Genomic DNA, 20,160 nt, shown 5'->3' with positions numbered 1-20,160 from the left:
GGTGGTATTTTTATAATAAGAGCTCCTTATTGCATCATAAGGAGAGCCAAATTTCAACGACCTATTTTTTCATGTGCTTGTAGAGAATTGTTTACCAAAACTAAGTAACTGGGTTGATCTTTTTAACATTTTCTAGGTTGATAGAAGCACTGGGAATCCAATCATAGCACTTAAACATGGAAAAAGTCAGATTTTCATGCCATGGCCCCTTTAATTTTTTTAAGAAGTCTTAAGTTTGGTAGGACTAATCTTTATTCTTTTAAATCATTGTTGTATTAAATTAAATATTAGTGTTGCAATGTACTGTCAAGCTGCCATTTAGAAGGTTGGACATTCTTACAATTGTTTTATTGTTACTACTGCATGATGAATTATAGTATAAATATTGGGGATGTTTTGCATTTTGCAACAATTTATGTTGTTCGGTAAAATGTAGTTTAACCTTATAAACAACCCACCCTGCAGTGTGTGCATGTATGTACTCCATTATGTACTGTTTGCCACATCTTTAGGCTTTTAGGGATCTGACATTAATCCAGGGAACTACACTAACCTTTTCCACTGGTGGCACTTGCGCTACCAACTTTTTCAGTTACTGGCGCAAAATATGATTTGGTCGCACATATTTTTTTCAAGTTATATTAAGGCGCTCTGGATAATAATGAACAATAATGAAACTGTATTGCATAAAGATATGCTTTTTATTTTACTTGCCATCTTTTAAACCACATGCCGCCTTGTTTTCTTAAACGTTGCAGTGTTTCCCACAGATCTGAAATGTACTTGGTGGTGGTAGCCGGTGAAAAGGGCAATTATTACCCCCTGACAAATAATGGTCTACTATACATGTGACGAAGAACTAATAATATGTGACACAACACAATACTTTGATTCATTGAAAATTAATATTAATTTCACATTATATTTCATCACTCTAACCACCCCAAACTTTCTTTGCCATTAACAAAGCTGACACTGTTTGTCAAAGCACCACGAAAACACTTACTGTTTTTGCACTGATATATGAAGCAATTAGACCCCTTTTATCAAACTCAATATAATACAATACTATGTATAGTATATTAATAGACAGTGCAGGTCTATAGATTATAAATGTGACTGATGTTATGACTGATGTTATAATGGTAATAATTTCTATTAGATAGGCACTTTTACTGCTTCTGCTCTATCTTTCTATTTCTCTCTTGCCGATTTAAAAAGCTTAATCCACTCATTATTTCTAATTTAAAAGTCTACTTGCTGTCCCGGTGACAAACTTTACATTGCTTTGCTCGTTCTGTGCAATTGGCTTGACATTAGCATTGCTTTTTGCTACAATCTCTGTCCAAACTTAATATGGATATGGTTTTAGAAAAGATATGGTTTATTAATAATAAGATCATTAAAAAAATGTGAGAAAGCAAATGCAGCGCGTGGTCGTAACAAATACCATCGCCACAGAAACCGAAGGCACGCTGAATCTGCACTCGAGCTTTAGCGCGGTAGCGCTCATGGCCGTTTTCCGATCGACTCGGGTTATAAACACAACATTAATCAGACTTGGGACCCAAAGTAATTAAACTAGGACCTAACCGGACCCGACAGACCATTTAAAATATAAACCCGGAACCATACGGGTCCCGCGTCCTCAGTGAAGAAAGACCTCTGCTCAAGTTTAGAAACATGGAAGACACTGCGCTTCGCGTCGCACCCAATTCATTGAGAAACAGCTGAGCACGCAAACGCACACTGATAGGGAGAGACACGACGTGCTTTCACGCAAAATGAAGCCAACGTGTTGATGGCTCAGAGCATGTTATAAAACGTATTCTTAAAATCCACATTTCTGTTTTAATAAATGCTCATAGTAAATCATAGCATATTGTCTAAAACATTAGGTAGCACATTTGCGACCTATTAAAAATTAGGGTCGCAACGGCAGTTCAAAAGGTCGCATATGCGACCATTTTGGTCGCAGTGTAGCTCCCTGCATTAATCTGATGTTTATAACTTGTTTATAACTTGGTCAATCTCAAATTATTACAGACTTACATACATGACACACATATGTTTCCTGTGGTGGCTCCTTAGCTTAGGCTTGAATTGATTCTACAGCCTTGAATCAAGATTTACTACTTTACAATGTAAAATTTTATTCTGAATTAATGGGTTCATTGAAACAAAACTATAAGTTACATGCAAGTGGCATCTGCGGCATGCTTTCAATTACTTTAGAAAATAAGGTTGAGTCATCCATTGTTATATGACACTACAAACACTATAGATACAGTAAGACATTCAATGTAATGCAGACAATTATAGAATGCAAAGGAAAGTGTGTGTTGCTTCAAGTACATTGTGACCTTGTGTTTGTTAATGTGTGTTTTGCAGAACACCCCCAGCCCATGGTTGCACCCGCCCACCCCTGTAACATCAGCAGACAGCATGGGGATTTTGAGCCATGGCCCTGGTAGACCAGGCAGTGCCGATCCACATCGACCCATCAAGATCAGCTCACACTCCAGCCCACCTCTCTCCAAAACCCCAGGAGAACTTCACAAAGAGTGAGCACACACACATACTTGTCTCTCTCTCTCCGTGTCTGTCGTTTACACGCAAGCGCTTCATCCATTCCCACAGTCCTGCAGAGCCAGGAATGGTGCCTAGCTGTTAAATACCTTGTGACCTGAGGTGGAACAAATGCCATGTGATAGAAACACTGTACGCTCATTTAGTGACTGTGCTCGTAATTAAACTATTCTATAATAGCCAGATGAATATCTACACTCTCATCCCACTTCTATAGTTACCTAATATCTGAGAAAGAAGCCAGGCATCACTCAAAAACTTTTGGGAGTAGTGATTTAAACTAACTCTTAGTCCTGCTTAGCCGGACCTTTGTCTGTTCCACAATGCAGCATATTCTGGCCAAGAACTTTTTAGACAAAACAGTCTGTCTTTTTATGTAACTGTGTTTTATGTCTCATTTTAATTGTGTTAATAATGTTGTTTGGGGTGTGATTTTCTCTTTAGTAAACTCTACCACAATAATAAAGTGAATTGTAAACAACTAATGGCGTGACACAATTTTTGCCAAAAGGAGGTGTCTCATCTATTGCGTAATTGTTTCTGTCTTTATTTGATTAAATCGGCACTGAATCCTTTTAACACTTGTAACTCTGGGTATTGTTTCTTTAGAGAGCGAGAGAAGAATGTGTTTGTGGATCCTATGCGTAGTCTGGCCAGCAGCCACCTAAAGCAAGAGCCGGATCGCAGCCGAACGCCCACCAGCAAAGAGCTGCACCGTCTCTACATGGAGTCCCCCCACAGCAAACAACAACCCACACGCATGCCTCAAGAGGGACCTGACCGCACCAGCAAATACAAGGAAGAGAACCGTCTCATCCTTAAGGAGAGCATAGAGGTTGCTCCCTACACCGCCAAAATCCGCTCTGGGGAGACCGAGCGTGAGCACTACTCTCGCATGTCCTCGCAGCCCAGAAGTCACGAAAAAGAGGTGGAGCACTCCGATCTGTACAAATACAAACACGCAGTGTCTCAGTCCCTTCCTCAAACCAACTACTTCACTACACTTTCTAATAGTGTTGTCAACGAGCCGCCACGACTTTACTCATCCAAAGATTCATATTTTGACAGAGTGCCCCCAGCCTCCAGCCCCATGTCATTGAGCACATACAGTTCTGGTCATACAAAGTCCTTGTCCAAACCTCCCCCTCTCATTAAGCACCAGCCGGAGGGAGAGGGGCTGGTGGGCAAGATCACCGAGCAGCTCAGTCAACAACTGCCAATGCACTCACTCAGTACCTCAGTGGTGACGGTCACCGAGCGCTGCAGCCCAGCAATTTCTCCTTCTGCTCAGCCCAAGGGCATGCCAGCCCTGCGCAGAGCGCCAGTATTTCACCCTCCCACTCAGCACGCGCTTGACCGAAAAGAAGGGTCCTACGGCCGCCTTTCCCCACCTACACTAACCCCCATCCAACCTGTCAGCTCGGCGGGGAAGGTGTCAGAACAGCAGAAACCGCCCACCCTGCTCCCAGAGCTCAGGGATGATAAGAGCGGAGCCGAGCTGGGCTCGGCCGAGCCCTGGCCACCCGGAGGAGAGGCAAAGAGCCATGAAAAAATGGCATGGCAATCTGAGAATAGCCAAATCAAGCCACAGGTAGCCACGGCATCTGTTATTGTCCGCCCTTCTACTTGCATAAAGTACGACGGCTTGGCAGTACCCAAGATGGCCTCCAAAGAGCTGCCCGGTGGTCGATTGGTTGCCGGACAGAACAGGGGATTGATGGCTGAAAACAGAGTAATTTTACCGAACACAAATGTGAAAGATGCCAGTGATCAGTATAGGAAAAACTTGATTAGAGTAACACAAAGTAGCATTTCTAGCTCAGTGGTGGCTGTGACCAATTCTGTGTGCGGCCCTAGTGGTGATGAAACCACTGCAGCTGCCACCGGCATGTTTAGCGCAGAGAACCACAGTGGAACAGAGCTGCCCTTCTCTATCTCTGGCACCAGCAGCAGTAGCAAACCGGACAGCTCTGTCTCCAAAAATCAGACTCCCACCATCGTTGACTCACAGGAGGGTGGATCAAGAACCACTTCGCCTAGTTCGCTTTCTCAAGCCAGCCCTGTTGGATCTACACAGGCCTACTCAAGGAACTTCGTCCACCTGAAGAAGGCCAAAGCAGCTCTGGCAGCGGCGCAGTCCCGTGGCTCCAGTAGCGCCTCTGAGAGCGAGAGCGGTAGTGTCCGATCCTCTCAGGAATCGCCCACCATCATCCAAGACAATGCTGCGCATGGCAGCCCTGCCAGCAAAGCCAGCCCCTTGCCCAACGGACAGCCAGCGCAGGTGTGCCAGCAAAACTACCACAAGCTCAAGAAAGCCTGGCTCACACGGCACTCTGAAGAGGACAAAAACACAAACAAACCTGAAAAAGGCATAAATGCCATTTCAGAGCTGATTAAGCCATGCACTGTTAGCCTGATCGCCTCTGCATCCAGTGATGTGGACTTGGGCAAGGACAGCAAAGGACAAGAGGACAAGTTGTCTCAGGAGGACAGAAAGACGCGCCGTGGCCCCAAACGCCCATATGAATCGGGCTCGGAAAGCGGCGATGATACAGACTCTAGTGAAAGCAAGCTGGAACAAAGGACTAAGCGACAACCCAAGCCAACTTACAAAAAGAAGCAGAACGACATGCAGAAAAGAAAAGGAGATGGTGAGAAGGACGAAGACGAGGTGAAAACGAACTGTATTTTCCGAAGTGCCAAGGAGAAAACAAAACTCAAGCTGGCCAGTACCAGTAAGTGCACTGCCAAGCAGATTAAAGCTGCACATGTTTGTCTTTTTCATCTTTATTTGAACTTTATTAATTTTACCTCTGAGAAAATTTTTCTTTTCGGCTAGACTTTGGCTAGAAAGAAGTCGAAAGGAGTCTTGTTTTAGACTACTGTACTGACATAGGTTATGCTTTCTTCTTAAAGGGATAGTTTACCCAAAAATGAAAATTCTGTCATATTTACTCTCTCTCATGTTGTTATAAACCTTTAATATATTTGCTCTCATGAACACGAAGGAAGATAGAGAGGACCCACACTGCAAATAATGACTTTTTTACTTAGTATAAACTCTTAAATCAGAAGTATTTTCTTAAGGAGCAAAATTACCTAAGGAAATAAGTCTATACGATATTGGCAATATACAATTTAGGTGAATTTGTGCTTAAAACAAGCAAAAAATCTGCTTGAAAATTTGACATTTTCTTGAGTGTTAAGAAAAAAGTTAGATGAAGATTTTTGTATAAAAAAAAGACAAAAATACTGAGTAAGAATGTCATTTTTTGCTGTGCATTTACCGGCATAGTATTCTTTGGTCCAACTATGGCAGTCAAAGGGGTCTCTGATCGGTTTGGTTACAAACATTCGTCAAAATATCTGCCTTCCTGTTTATCAGAATTCAGAACAAAGCAATTTATACAGGTTTTTAACAACATGAGAGTAAGTTAATGATGACACAATTTTTATTTTTGGGTGATCTATCACTTATTTAGAATAGTTACTTAATTCTAGTGAATGTTAATCTAATGAATATAACTACAAAAAATAACAATAAGAAGAATTGCTTCCATTGGGATATATAAAACTGCAAACTTATTTTTTTATGTCTCAAGTAATTTTTTATGAAATATACCGTTTCATTCAAAAATGTCACATTATGAAATTCAAATGGGTTAGGAATTCTGTTTCTTGTTGACTTAAACTTTGGGGTTATTTGAAGGTTTGTGGTGTGTGAGAAACAGAGGGGGGATTTTGGATGACACTGAGAAACATCTGGATGACAGCTGTTGAAGATTTCTAGAATGTTCACAATGATGCGGAGATGCATTGTGCAAGAGCACCAGAGCTTTTATTGGGCCTTTCTGATAATTGCTGTGTAGAAAAAAAGAGACTGTTTGTAATTTTATAGCCACACTAATGCTTTAGGTCACTTTAACATTTTCAGGTCATAATTCACTGATTGCATAACTGAAATGTCTGGTTTTGATAAACAAAGCAAAAACAATTTTTCACTCTGATATCACAAACAAGATTTAACATGTAAATGTATATGTGATCATGGAACACAAAACCCTAAGTTACACAGGTGTAACAATACATTGTATGGATCAAAATTATATATTTTTTATGCCAAAAATCAATACAATATTAAGTACACTGCAACAAATGATTTTCAAGAAAAAAAATCTTAGTATTTTTGTCTTGTTTTTAGTAAAAATATAAAAAAATATCAAATTAAGATGCTTTTTCTTGATTAGCAAAACAACCCAAGAAAATAAGTCTAGTTTTTAAAACAAAAAATATCAAATTTAAGTGATTTTGTACATAAAACAAGCAAAAAAATCTGCCAATGGGGTAAGCAAAAAATCTTGAACATTTTTCTTTAACTCTAAATTCAAGAAAAATTTGCTTACCCATTGGCAGATTTTTTTTGGCTTGTTTTATGCACAAAATCACTTTAATTTGATATTTTTGCTCTAAAAACTAGATTTATTATCTTGGGTCGTTTTGCTCATCAAGAAGAAGCGTCTTAATTTAAGAATTTTTAGATATTTTTACTAAAAACAAGACAAAAATACTAAGAATTTTTTTTTTTGAAAATCATTTTTTGCAGTGCACATATCAAAAATGTATTTATCATTAGTAATATGTGGAATTCATTTGGAAAAATTGAAAGGAGATTTTCTTAATATTTTCATCCTCAGATTCCAGATTTTGAAATAGTTGTATTTTGGCCAAATATTGTCCTATCCTAACAAACCATAATTCAATGGAAAGCTTATTTATTCAGCTAATGTATAAAGCTCAATTTAAAAAATGTACCCTTATGACTGGTTTTGTGGTCCAAGGGTACATACTGTACTGTATATTATAGTACAGAAACTGATAGTCCGATTAATCATCTGAGATTTTGGGCTTATAATTATCGGTCCTAACCATTTCTTGGCTGACCAACAGAAGCTGTCATTCTGCCTAATTTACAAACAGCTTATTTCAGTAGATTTTCCCAATTTTTTTTGTTTAGTAAGAAACAGCCTCTATCATATTCATTAATGTTTTTTAAATTGGCATTGTGTTATGCGTATACTTAAATACGAGTAAATACATGTGTTCATGTGTTGAGTTTCGAAATATTTTTATGCTGCTTTTCTCCTGTTTCTCATTATTCTTGTGTGTTTGTACTGCTTTTATATGCACTACATTATTATGTTTAGTCATTTATAAAGCGAAGTGTGTAATCATCGTCTGTTTAGATGGCATTCCGCGGTCAGTGCTGAAGGACTGGAGGAAGGTGAAGAAGTTAAAGCAGACGGGCGAGTCCTTTCTGCAGGACGACTCGTGTTCAGAGATCGGCCCAAACTTACAGAAGTGCAGGGAGTGTCGCTCTATCCGCACCAAGAAAGGAGAGGAACCCGCGCACTCGCCCGTCTTCTGTCGCTTCTACCACTTCCGTCGGTAAGTGTGACCACAGCCTCAGACCACATCTCACAACACGAAGTGAAAACTCGCCATTACCCAATGAGTGCAGAGTTCATTGAACTTTATTTGTGCCTGTGAAGGGAAATAATCTCAAGGTTGCAAAAAAAACACTGCAGGAAAAGAAGATACAGAATATAAACGAATTAAACAATAACCTTGTAAATAAATACAGTGTCCTCCATAAGTTTTAGGACAATAAAGGCAAAATGACTTCACACATTTATGTCTACTGTAAGTGGATTTTGTATAATATGTGCCTTTTTAATAAAATGTGACATTCTGTTTGGTGCCTCATATTCATGTCACACATTTCATGTCTCCTTAGCAAACAGAGCAATTTTGTCTTTACTGTCCCAATACCATGGAGGGCACTGTATACCTCACTAGTAGGGCACTGTATACCTCACTAGTAGGGCACTGTATACCTCACTAGTAGGGCACTGTATACCTAATATTAATTTATTTTATGATTATAACCTTTAATATCTCTTTTTTTTAATGCATCCCTGCACAGCACATTGGTCAGCATGTGCGCTGTTTTTAAATGTGTTCCATAATTAAATTAACTCTAAATGTAATATTTTTTTTAAGAAAATTTGTAAAACAATATTAAAAGTTGTGCTTTTTTTGGCCTGAGACTTCACATTATGCTCTATTGTTTACAGCACTTTATAGCCTGATTGAAAGTACAGCAGACAGTTACATCAGCAGTATTGCATTCAGATACACTATGAGGCTCTTTTCAGACATAACGGGAAAAAATTCTGGGTCCGTCCTGTAAATACAAAGAGAATTTAGTCTAAGCACATGGAGCTTAACTATTTTTGACATGTATGAAAATATTTATCATTGCTAGGCGCCTCAGCGGTTGCCTTTAATTTAGTGAAAGAAATCTTCCAGAGCGATATTTCCTTTCATTAAATATTGGCTATGTACTGACCCATCCTCATGTCATGCCATCAGACAGTGTTTACTGGTTTTGCTTTTTTCCAGCCTGTCTTATGTCAACAGTTTTCCCCTCTCTCATTACGTCTCAGGATCGCTCTTAGGAAGAAAAGGAAGCTCTCTCTAATTCACTCTCTCTCTCTCCTCATCTCTAGGCTCTCTTACAGTAAGAACGGAGTGATCCGGATCGATGGCTTTTCCTCTCCTGATCAATATGACGAAGAAGCTCTCAGTCTCTGGGCTCAGGACGCTTATGAAGAAAACAACCTGGACCTGGAGACCTCCAAGTATATCCTCAGCTACATCGGTGACAAATTCTGTCAGCTGGTCATGACTGAGAGCACAGCAGCTACGTGGATAAAGAAGGATGGTGCGTTGATGAATACCATACGTAGCCCAACAGAGATCAGATACTCCAGACATTCACATAACACATAGTTAATCATTATCACAAAATAAATCCATATGCCATGTGACACGTGAAAATCTCATTATACAAAAATATGTGACTGCAGAATGCCACGATTACCTCAGCTGAATTAAATGTTACAGAGAGAGGTGTGATAGACTATACAACATAATGCTGTCATAGACGATCTGAAGTGATGTTCGCGGCCTTATTAACAGTGCAGGAATCAGAAAATCTGAATATTCATTATCCGACTCCTGTTTGCTTTGCTCTGCAGCCAAGATCGCCTGGAAGAGAGCGGTGCGTGGGGTGAGGGAGAGCTGCGACGCATGTGAAGCCACATTGTTTAACATGCACTGGGTCTGCCAAAAATGTGGATTTGTGGTGTGTTTGGACTGTTACAAGGCCAAAGAGAGGAAGAGCTCCAAAGGTCAGTCATCATTTTCAGATTCACCTTTGTACACTGACCGTGCTTGTTTACTCCTGCCCGCCGTGTCACCAATGTGGCGTGGGCAAAATAAAATGTAACATTTGATTTATTTCATTATATTTAATGAAGTTATTGGTGGTAGTGCCTCTATAGTAACCTGATAATGCTTCTGTGTGAGGGTATTGCGCAACAAACTTTCGTATTCTGCAAAACAGGTCACGTTGTTTCCGGTTCAGGGCTTTTGCATGTGCTTTATTAAATATAGAGAAGTTTCACTCAAGATGCTTTAAAAGAAGCTATGAAAGATGAGGATGTATAGGGTTGTTATTGCAGAAATAAGCCCAGAAATAAGCTTATTTCACAATACAACCAGATGCCTGTACATTTTCCTGCTTATAACATGGCTATTTGCCTTATACAGTAAGTAAGGTAAGGAAATTAAATATTTTCACGGATGCAGACCTTTTGTCAGGAAAACTCATTTGCTATCGGTTTTAAGATAAGACAACTTGTTCACATGTCAAGAAGACACTATTTGGTTTAATCATTTGTAAAAAAATATGTCGTGTGTTATTAAAAGACATTTATATTTAATTTTTGTGTATTAAACTGTACCTGTCAAAATGATTTGCAGCATCCAGGTTACCCATAGACTGTAAAAAATATGGACGTAGTGTCTGTGACGTCACCCATAGGTTTATGAAGAAATGTTTTAAAGCCAATAGTTTGCGGAGCCTGCTGTCGCCATCTTGGCAGCGCGTCACAGTGCATCACTCACGGATAACCAAAAATGGGTAAAGAGCTGGAATCTGGGTGAAGCTAAAGTGGCTGGTTGCTGAAACTACACCCGCCTAGCTCCACGGTAGTGACAGACAGCAGTAGCAGTTCACACGTCATTCAATTATGCAGAATTTAAAGCTTAATATCATTAAAACGGATGACTTACAAAAAAAATTACTCCCCTTACATGTCCAGTACAATATTCCAGTTTGTACCAGGCCATAAACATATTTTCTGCTGCGAAGTTGGGCATTTTAACATGGGGGGTCTATGGGAATTGACTCCCTTTTGGAGCCAGCATCTAGCGGCCCGTCGATGAATTGCAGTTTAATCACTTCCATGTTGACTTCAGCAGAGAGATCGGAAGGTTGCCCCTCTGGGTTACTGTGTGTTATTAGTTTTGAGCGGTTGTTATTTAGTAGTAACAAACCTGCAAATGTCACGACCTGCAAATCAGAATTAAGCATTCCAACGACTCGTGTAATAAAACAGATTATACCACAAGGCTGTTGAATGCTTTATTGGTTGAGAAATGTTCCACAGGTATGCATAATTTTTCTATAAACTCACACCTGACCTGTCAAATGTCTTAAAATAACCATCAAATCAATGTTTGTTGTAATCGTGATATAAGTGTAATAATCGACTCTTTCGAATTGTCCTTTAAATTATTTCAAAATAATGCACACCCGCAGTGTAACGGCTTCGTGGCGTGCCAAATTACCACCACCTTTGGTGTGCATTATTTTATTTCAACCCATCGTCGATTATTCCTTACATAATTGCAACACATAAAAATAACTATCTAGCTGAATAACTAATAGATGTTGCCATCGGTTCATACTGCTGTTACCATTTTCTTTGACAAGCAGAAGCAATGAGACCTGTTTTCCATTTTGTTCATGTGACGTTTGCCAAAAAGCGTATTAAAAATATTTCTGAATCCGTCACGCAGATGATTTGCTGAAAAAAAACACACTTTATGTGTTATGAAGTCTTTTGTGTATTCATAGTATCTTGTATTAATAAATAGATTTTCAATTTAAATTAATAGTTTTACTTATACACGATGTAAACTGTGTTTCATTTGGCTATAAAATAAATATTTCCTCATTAAAGTGAAAACTGCCCATGACAATCAATTTCAGAGAGCAAATATTTGGCCCTTAATGCTGTAGCCGGAGGGCTGAGAGTCTGATGTCCTGAGGTGGACTCCTTTGATTGACAGGGCTGGTGTGTGCGTGCATGCTTGCTGTTGGCACCGTCTGGCTCGGTTGGCTCTGGCTCTTTTTACTGTGCCTTTATTTAAGTCCACCCTTCCTTCAGCAACTCGGATTCTGCCTCAGGGCATTAAATGATCCTCTGGAGAGGTTGTTTCTGCTGAATCCCACCCGTGTTTCCTTCCCCACAAGGCTCCACATTTACTTTGAACCATAAACAGAGCGTCTCCTTCATAAGAAACTGGGCCATCGACGGCTTTGTATCTGTGACATCGCATTTAAACGTCTGTCTTTTGTTTTTACCCAGACAAAGAGCTGTACGTCTGGCTGAAGTGCGTCAAGGGACAACCTCATGATCACAAGCACCTGATGCCAACACAGATCATTCCAGGAACGGGTATGGACCGAAACACTTTGACTCCAGCACAATGCCAAATTCCTGATTGGTTTTAGTCTAGCCTTCAGAAGGTGGGATTAAAGAGGGAGTTGTTTGATGTATCTGTTGATTTTTCTTTTAGTTTTGACGGACCTGGTGAACGCTATGCACATGCTCAGGGAGAAGTACAACATTAAATCACACTGCTCGTGTACTGTGAAGCAAAACGCCCTTCTCAGCAAGCTGCCGTCCACCAATGGCGTCTCCCAGGTGTGTTTCTTTCATCAAGTGACAGATTTTATTAACTAATAGCCGATTTTAGTCTGGTAGGCTTATTTTATTAGGAGCGAATGAGACAGAGGCTTCAGGGAGATTTAACATTAAAAGCATGTCTGCATCACATAAATGATGCCGTGGACCTTAATCAGGTCAGACATCATACTTAATTTGACACAAATATAAACAAGGCCTTGAGGATCGACTTGCAATTAGATTGAACGCGTGCGTGTGCTGTATAAACAAGCTGATTTTCACATTTTGTTCCTCTGAGGAATGTTGAAGACAATCCCGCTCTGTCTCTTCACCGCATAATGTTCACTGGCTTTTCTCACTGTTTTTTTCCCAGGTATTACAGAACGTGCTCAATCACAGCAACAAGATTTCTGTATGCAAGCCCGAGGCCGGCCAGCAGAACTCTCCTCTGAAAGTGGAGGCCAACGGAGGGAGCAGTCCGGCCAGCGACACCAGCGCCGACAGCAAGTTCACTCCGCCCGAGTCCCAGTCCCCATTGCACTTTTTGGCCGACCTGGCCGAACAGAAGTCCCGCGAGGAAAAGAAGGGTGAGTGTGGAATGAGAGAACTTGCGGTCGGCGTGTTTTTTCTTTCTTTGGACGCGCGAGTGTGCCAGCATTCCACACTCCTCACATTTAGTGGTACGCATTACAGGTCTCCTCAGTCCTGAGCAGCCTCGCCTAACCGCATGTTTATCCAGTCCTTCAGCCGCTCGGTCACATGCACAACAAACAGCAGTCTTTAAACTGACTGCACTTAAAACACTTTCCGGATTTTGGCACACGATCAGTTTAATGCCCGGGGCATCGCAAACTGTAGAAGTTTCTTAATTTAGCAGTAGCGCTTAAATTTCACTTGGTGATAAATCTTAACGTGTGGTTTATATTTCTGATGTATTTTTCTTTTAACACCATTTGTACAATGATAAATTGCAAGGTACTTCGGGTGGTTTAATGTGAATTGCTGCAGTGGTTGTTTACTGGCCGAAGTAAGATAAATACTCACAGATACTCACATTTTATCATCTGTCTAGTCAAATTTTTTAAGTCTATAGAGGCATCTGAAGAGTCTATGAAACAAGCAATATGATTTACATGCTTAATTCTAACACCTGGAGTTGTTTAAAGGTGCAACTTTTGTGTAACTTTTAGAAGGATCTTTTGCAATATAATATACATAACTATATTATCAGTGATGCGCTCCCCCCCAAAACATTAAATTATACAAGTAGTGCTTTTGGTTAGAAGCCTTATTTTTTTAGGTTTAAATACACAGAATTCATGATAAATTAATGTATTTTATAAAATGTCATAAAACTGGGGCCCCCCTGGCACCATCTCGCGGCCCCCAGTTTGAGAACCACTGCCCTACACAATCAACTGTATTGTTTTTATTACCTTACAATGAGGCGTTTTTATCTACATACATCACAGGTCCCTCTTACATGGAAGTCACTGTCATGTTTCTAAAGTAGCCCTAAACGGATAAACTGCTCTACAGAGTGCGTTTTGTCACTACGTGTCCATTGGTTGCATTTCACAATCTAAGATTACCTTTAAATACCTATATATTAACATATTTTTGTTTACCTTGACAAACGCCACATCACATCTTAACTTTACACCACTAAATTACACACATCGTATTACAGAAGTGCTAAGCGCTATTTCTTGTTCTTGAGTTGTTAAAAAGTGTGGAAGAGATTCACGTGTGATGTTAAACCTGCTGTGCTTTTGTCCTGCAGAAAATAAGGAGACGGTTGTAGGAAAGATAAAGGAGGAGAAGGAGCAGTCGGACACGTTAGAAGCTCTGCACAGCAAATCTTCAACTCTGGAGCAGGGCTCTACCCTTCGAGACCTCCTCACCACAACCGCTGGCAAGCTACGTCTGGGCTCCACGGATGCAGGAATCGCTTTCGCACCCGTCTACTCCACTGCCTCTCAGGTCAGACTTCAGTACAGAGATAAAGGGCACCTATTGTCCGATTCACACTTTTTAATTTCCTTTGGTGTGTAAGTCCGTATTAGTTAATCAATATGTAACCCCAAAGTAAACAATTACTTGAGTAATCGTCTCCAATGTAAATCTCTTTTCTTGGACTATAACAAAAACATGAATTGTAGGCAACAGTTTACTTCCTGGGCTTGGTGATGTAGTAAAGACCGACATTATCATAATTTCAACAGTTTGACTCACAGCCTGTAAATTAACTCCTGTTAGCATTGCATTGTGAGCGAATCTTTCAAACATGGTAAGAAGCGTCACATTTCTGGCTGACATCAAAGATATTCATTGCAATCACAACGTACAGATTAGCTGGACAATCAGGGACACAGCGCTTTTAAAATCGATGAGTTTTGTACAAAATCCTTGCGTTTCAGGAAGACGGGGAAATCTGGAGCTACAAAAATGTACGATATGTGGATAAGAATGTGTTTTTGAACCTTAAACCACATAAACACATTGTACTATACAAAATACACAAAATAACACGTCTGCTTTATACAAAATTACCTCACAGCAAAAGACTCAAAGTTCATTTTGTTTATTTATATTTTGTCATTTAAATTTTTTTAACTATTTAAATGCTGCACAAACAAATTTTAAGGCTTAAAATATCAAAATCAAAAAGATAATATTAGTAAAACTCTGTAGTAGTGTAAAAGTACACTTCTACAAGCGAATTTAGTGCATTATTTAGCTATAATAAGTTAAAAAAAAAATCGCATTGAGTAAATATTTATTTTTTATCTGATTAAACGAAAAAGTAATCAATTATGAAAATAAACGTTAGTTGGAGCCCTACTTTCATGTGTCTATGCTATCATTCAGAGTTATTGAAAATATCTTATTCTTCCAGTGCAGATGGGACTCAGTAGTAAAAGACTCTGAACTGCAGCATGACTAAGTTTATGGCACCACTGTAAAGTAAATGCTTTCGTTTTAGGCTTGCAGTCTACATTGGGACAAGAGAAACATTTGTTACACAAACCAAATATAAAACACAAATGAAGTCTGATGACTCACATTAGATTCAAGGACTTGTGACTCTTAACTGATGACAGTTTTTAACCTTTCAAAACAAATCATCAGTCTTTAGTCTAAAGTTTTCCTTTTTAACTTGTGATTAATTCTTTGTTGTCCTTTCATCTTCTCAGATTGTTAAGAGTGGCCGCAGCGTGCCAAACATTTTGGATGACATCATCGCCTCTGTGGTGGAAAACAAGATCCCGGCGGGCCGTGGTACCAAGCTAAACCTGAAGCACGATCCCATCGAGGAGCCCAAAGCTGAGAAAAAGAAAGCAGCGGACGAGTCGACCAGACTGTATGTGGACATCCCTCACTGCTGGCTACATGAACGCAGGCTGCTCTGGCTCAAAGACCATCGCAACAGTAACAACTGGAAACTCTTCAGAGAGTGCTGGAGACAGGGGCAGGTGTGTGACCCACCAAACCTTACTGCACCTTATGGTTTAGTTTTGGCACATTTATCCTAATCTCCTTTATCTCATTCTACTGTTGTTGTCTGTAGTCAGGTTGGATGTAATATTTGACACAAATTAATATGAGGCTGTGAAGGAGATACAATACAAAGTCTGTTTTTATTGGTTGTCAAATTAAATATGTGCTTTCCTTTATCAAGCTCTATTACAAAGAAAATCTGCTCTACAGATAAAACATAAATCTGGGAATCCACTGTGTTGCTTTCAGTCAGGATAATCCTCCTGCTTACTGTAAACCAATGTCTCTCACCCATCTCAGCAGATAGCTGTTGTCTGGTTTCTCTGTTACATCATCCATGTACTCAGGGTGTGATTTATGAAAATAAAATCAGGGAGAGGGTGTTTTTTAAATATTTTATGAAAATAAATAATGAACCACAGGTTTATATTGATTATTCAGGCTATTAAAGGGGTCATATTATGAGATTTAAAAAAAAATTCAAATAAGTCTTTGGTATCCCTAGAGTGCGCATGTGAAGTTTTAGATTCAAATACCTCAAAGATAATTTATTATAGCATGTTAAAATTGCAAGCAAAAATGTGCCATTTTGGGGCGTGTCCTTTAAAATGCAAATGAGCTGATGAAAAGCAAACAATGAACACAATGATGGTGGTTTGTTGAAATTGAAACTCAATTGTGGTGTCAATTATTTTCTCTTTCTCTCTGCACTAAATGGCAGTGCCGTGGTTGGATAGTGCAGATTAAGGGGCGGTATTATTGTAATTGGCCTTGCTACCTACATCACAAACCAGGCGAAATCTGACCTAATTTTTCACATGCTTGCAGAGAATGGCCTACCCAAACTAAGTTCCTGGGTTGATCTTTTTCACGTTTTCTGGGTTGACAGAAGCACCGGGGAGCCAATTATAGCACTTAAACATTTAAGCTATTTTTTGTAACTGTTGAAATAAAATATGTATAGACAGGTAACCAGTCCTACTCGCACCCACACTAAGCGAGATTTGAACAGCTCTGGTCTGGTCTTTTCGCGCTGAAATATACTACTGTATTGGTGCTTGACGACATTTGGAAAATCCGGGTATGGATTAAAGAAGGATCCATGACATAACTTGGACAGGCTGTTGCCTATTGTCACAGGTGGGAAAGCGCTGACAGTACTAAATCCTTTCTGATTTTACTGTTGTTTGCACTATTGCGTGGCAGCTTTTTTACTTATATTAAATTACCTTTATTTTAGGCCGTTTATATGACCGCTTGATGAGTGGGGATACATTTTGTCCCCATCGTGGATAAAAAATATTCATCATAGGCAGGAATATAAAGACCAGAGGGCGGATAATCCCCACCATCCCCCCAGCATATTACACCCTGCATATACTGTAGTATTACACAATTATAAATACACACTGAACGATGGGTGTGGAGAGAGAACGACTCCATTTATTCACTATGTATTTCAGAAAAGCCATTACAGGCCTTTGATGCTTTTACTGATATAGCACCTGGGTTTCTTAATGGATGCAGAACTAATTCACGTCTTTTCTACTGAGGATATATAATTTTACAACATGAAGTCTGATTTTCACTAATGGACAAAAACACACCAAAGAGGTGTGAGGGTTCCTTAGCGGGTGCAACCGTAGCAGTTCCTCATTTTATTATAATTGTTCGAAAGCGAGAGTTTTTCAGTTTGCTGTTCCTTTTGTAAGATGACATTTACTGACTTCTGGTCAGTGGACCGTGACTTTACAGCTCTGCCAGATGTACACTATACTGCCAGTCTCCTAATAAACACACTCTCTGTTCAATAGTCTAGTGAGCTGTCTACATAGGCATTCTTTAAAGGCAAAACATAACATAAATTACATTATTTTGGCCAAAGGGTGCATCGTATATACTGTATGCTTGGGGGTCAATAAAAATCCATTCAGAATGTTAGAGGACGAGAGCAAGAGCTGTCATTGAAAGTCTGTGTCATGTTCCTGCAGCCCGTATTGGTCTCTGGAGTGCACAAGAAACTCAACAGCAGCCTGTGGAAAGCCGAATCTTTCAACCAGGAGTTTGCTGACCACCAGGGGGACCTCTTGAACTGTAAGGATGGAGTAATGTCCAACTCGGGCATCAAAGAGTTCTGGGACGGCTTTGAGGACCTCACAAGTGAGTGCTGCTTAAATTGAAGTTGACACAATAACAAATCATGTCAGTGGTGTACTTTCTTTTATTTATGCGCTTCATGGTCTTTACAGAACGCCCTAAAGCTAAAGACGGGGAATCTGTGGTGTATCGGCTGAAGGACTGGCCTTCAGGGGAGGAGTTTATGGCTTTGATGCCTTCCAGGTACCTGATAAGCATCAAATGTAGATATGATTGATGGAAAGCATTCTTTTAAACTTTTTGTTTATTCAGTCATCCCTAATATATGTGACTGCACTATTTATCAGTAGGGTTGGGTATCGTTTGAATTTGAATGATTCCGGTGCTGATTTCGATTCCTTGTTTCGATTCCGACTCCTAACGATTCTCGATTCCGATTCTTTAAGAGGCAGGGTCAAAAAAGTTTATGATTTTTTAAATGAGCTAGCTAACCAATGGTCTTTCTGAAGGCAATAGTCTGACTTTCTCCATCAATTTAAATATGAACTTTTTACTTTTTGTGAACTTTACAATGAATGCTCAGCACATAGTGGAGTTGTGGAGTCACCAGCCTGGCTAACGTTTGCAATCTCAGTTCGTAAATTGTCTATGAAAAAATATGTTGGCTAATTTGTTAGCTGCTCAATGTTGGCGCAAGACATCTTATTTATTGTATATTTATTGTTTTACATACCGTATTTGGACTGCAGTGCAGTCACTGAGATGTCAGGTTGGGGGTCAGAGCCAGAGGAAGATGCAGCGGAGGATGGTCGGCGCGCAGCGCTTCATCATGTTTAACGTGCAGACGTGCACCCTACTATTCACGAAACAATCTTGCCACAAATGTTGCATTTTTACGAGATTTCGTGTCTGTTTAGAAAAGTGAAGTCTCACTTTGGACCTGTTTGTTTTTCCGGTCGGCGGACTGTGAATCGAAACTAGGAATCGAAATTTAAACTTTTGAATGATTCCGGGAAAATCGCAAAGCTAGTCCCGGTTCCAATCGATACTCGATACCCAAGCCTATTAATCAGTATACAATATTTTAAAGGAAAAAGGTTTGTCTTCATATTGGTTCATTTAAATGTTGTAATTTTTTGTGAAATAAGCTCAGATGCATAGCCGCTAAATGCCTCCCCATCAAAAATAAGATTATGATATTAACCAAAGTTTGTGGCACATATACTATGTTCATCAAATACATTCCCTTCAACTCCACTAAATCCCAGCCTTAGGCCGTTCAGAAATACTGGTTTGTTGGCAGAATCTGCTTAACGCTGATTTTTCAACAATGGATTACGTTCAAACTTAAGTACTTGGACCTGGATACAATCTGAATGTGTCAGTGACATGGATCACAGCGCCCCCTAATGTGTGCTTCACTTTCTTTATTTTTACATTCTGACTTTCGTCATTTATAATACTTCTGGTTGCATCTTTAGTGATTTTTTGGTGAGCAATTGTTTACTATGTCTTGCCATAACTCCAAAGAAGTGGATTTTCCTGAAGTGGATGTTTTGGACATAAAAGCTTGCATGCCCTTAGAGGGATTTGCAGTGAAAGACAGTGAAATTTGTTAAGTAACAATAAAATGACTAAAATATTATTTTACAAGAAGGGTTTGAAGTTTGAAGGGAATGAAGTTGTTATTGAATGTACGGTTTTGCCCAGATATGCTGATACACATGTTGCCCTCTTGACGTTTACATTGAACTATTGTGTTTAGGTCTCGTTTAAGCATGTTGTGTGCTGTGTTAATGTATGTTAATCACATGTTTGTGTAGGTATGATGATCTCATGAAGAATCTCCCGATGCCAGAGTATTCAGACCCTGAAGGAAACCTCAACCTGGCCTCCCATCTGCCATCCTTCTTTGTGCGACCGGACTTGGGCCCTCGCCTCTGCTGTGCTTATGGTACAAACACACACACACACACACACACACACACACACACACACACACACACACACACACACACACACACACACACAGTACAGAGCTTATGTTTTCTGCATTTGTTTTAAAAAAAATCATAAATTGTAAATGCATAAC

At 39.7% G+C, this 20,160-nt stretch overlaps 1 protein-coding gene across 6 annotated transcripts in view; it reads left to right on the top strand.

Annotated features, from left to right (window-relative positions):
• jmjd1cb (jumonji domain containing 1Cb) overlaps nt 1-20,160 on the top strand; it is a 143,876-nt gene that overhangs the window by 113,910 nt on the left and 9,806 nt on the right. For all 6 annotated transcript variants that reach the window (XM_065253660.2, XM_065253658.2, XM_065253656.2 and 3 more), the window contains 13 exons: nt 2,392-2,564; nt 3,199-5,324; nt 7,833-8,034; nt 9,159-9,373; nt 9,690-9,842; nt 12,150-12,239; nt 12,361-12,488; nt 12,844-13,057; nt 14,254-14,453; nt 15,668-15,946; nt 17,963-18,131; nt 18,221-18,311; nt 19,892-20,022. In XM_065253660.2, the coding sequence (XP_065109732.1) occupies nt 2,392-2,564; nt 3,199-5,324; nt 7,833-8,034; nt 9,159-9,373; nt 9,690-9,842; nt 12,150-12,239; nt 12,361-12,488; nt 12,844-13,057; nt 14,254-14,453; nt 15,668-15,946; nt 17,963-18,131; nt 18,221-18,311; nt 19,892-20,022 (4,171 nt within the window). The remainder of the gene's footprint in view (nt 1-2,391; nt 2,565-3,198; nt 5,325-7,832; nt 8,035-9,158; nt 9,374-9,689; nt 9,843-12,149; nt 12,240-12,360; nt 12,489-12,843; nt 13,058-14,253; nt 14,454-15,667; nt 15,947-17,962; nt 18,132-18,220; nt 18,312-19,891; nt 20,023-20,160) is intronic.

Source organism: Paramisgurnus dabryanus, chromosome 1 (genome assembly GCF_030506205.2).
Source record: "Paramisgurnus dabryanus chromosome 1, PD_genome_1.1, whole genome shotgun sequence".
NCBI lineage: Eukaryota > Metazoa > Chordata > Actinopteri > Cypriniformes > Cobitidae > Paramisgurnus > Paramisgurnus dabryanus.
The sequence above is the reverse complement of the archived record's forward strand: the minus strand, read 5'-3'. Positions and strand labels throughout refer to the sequence as shown.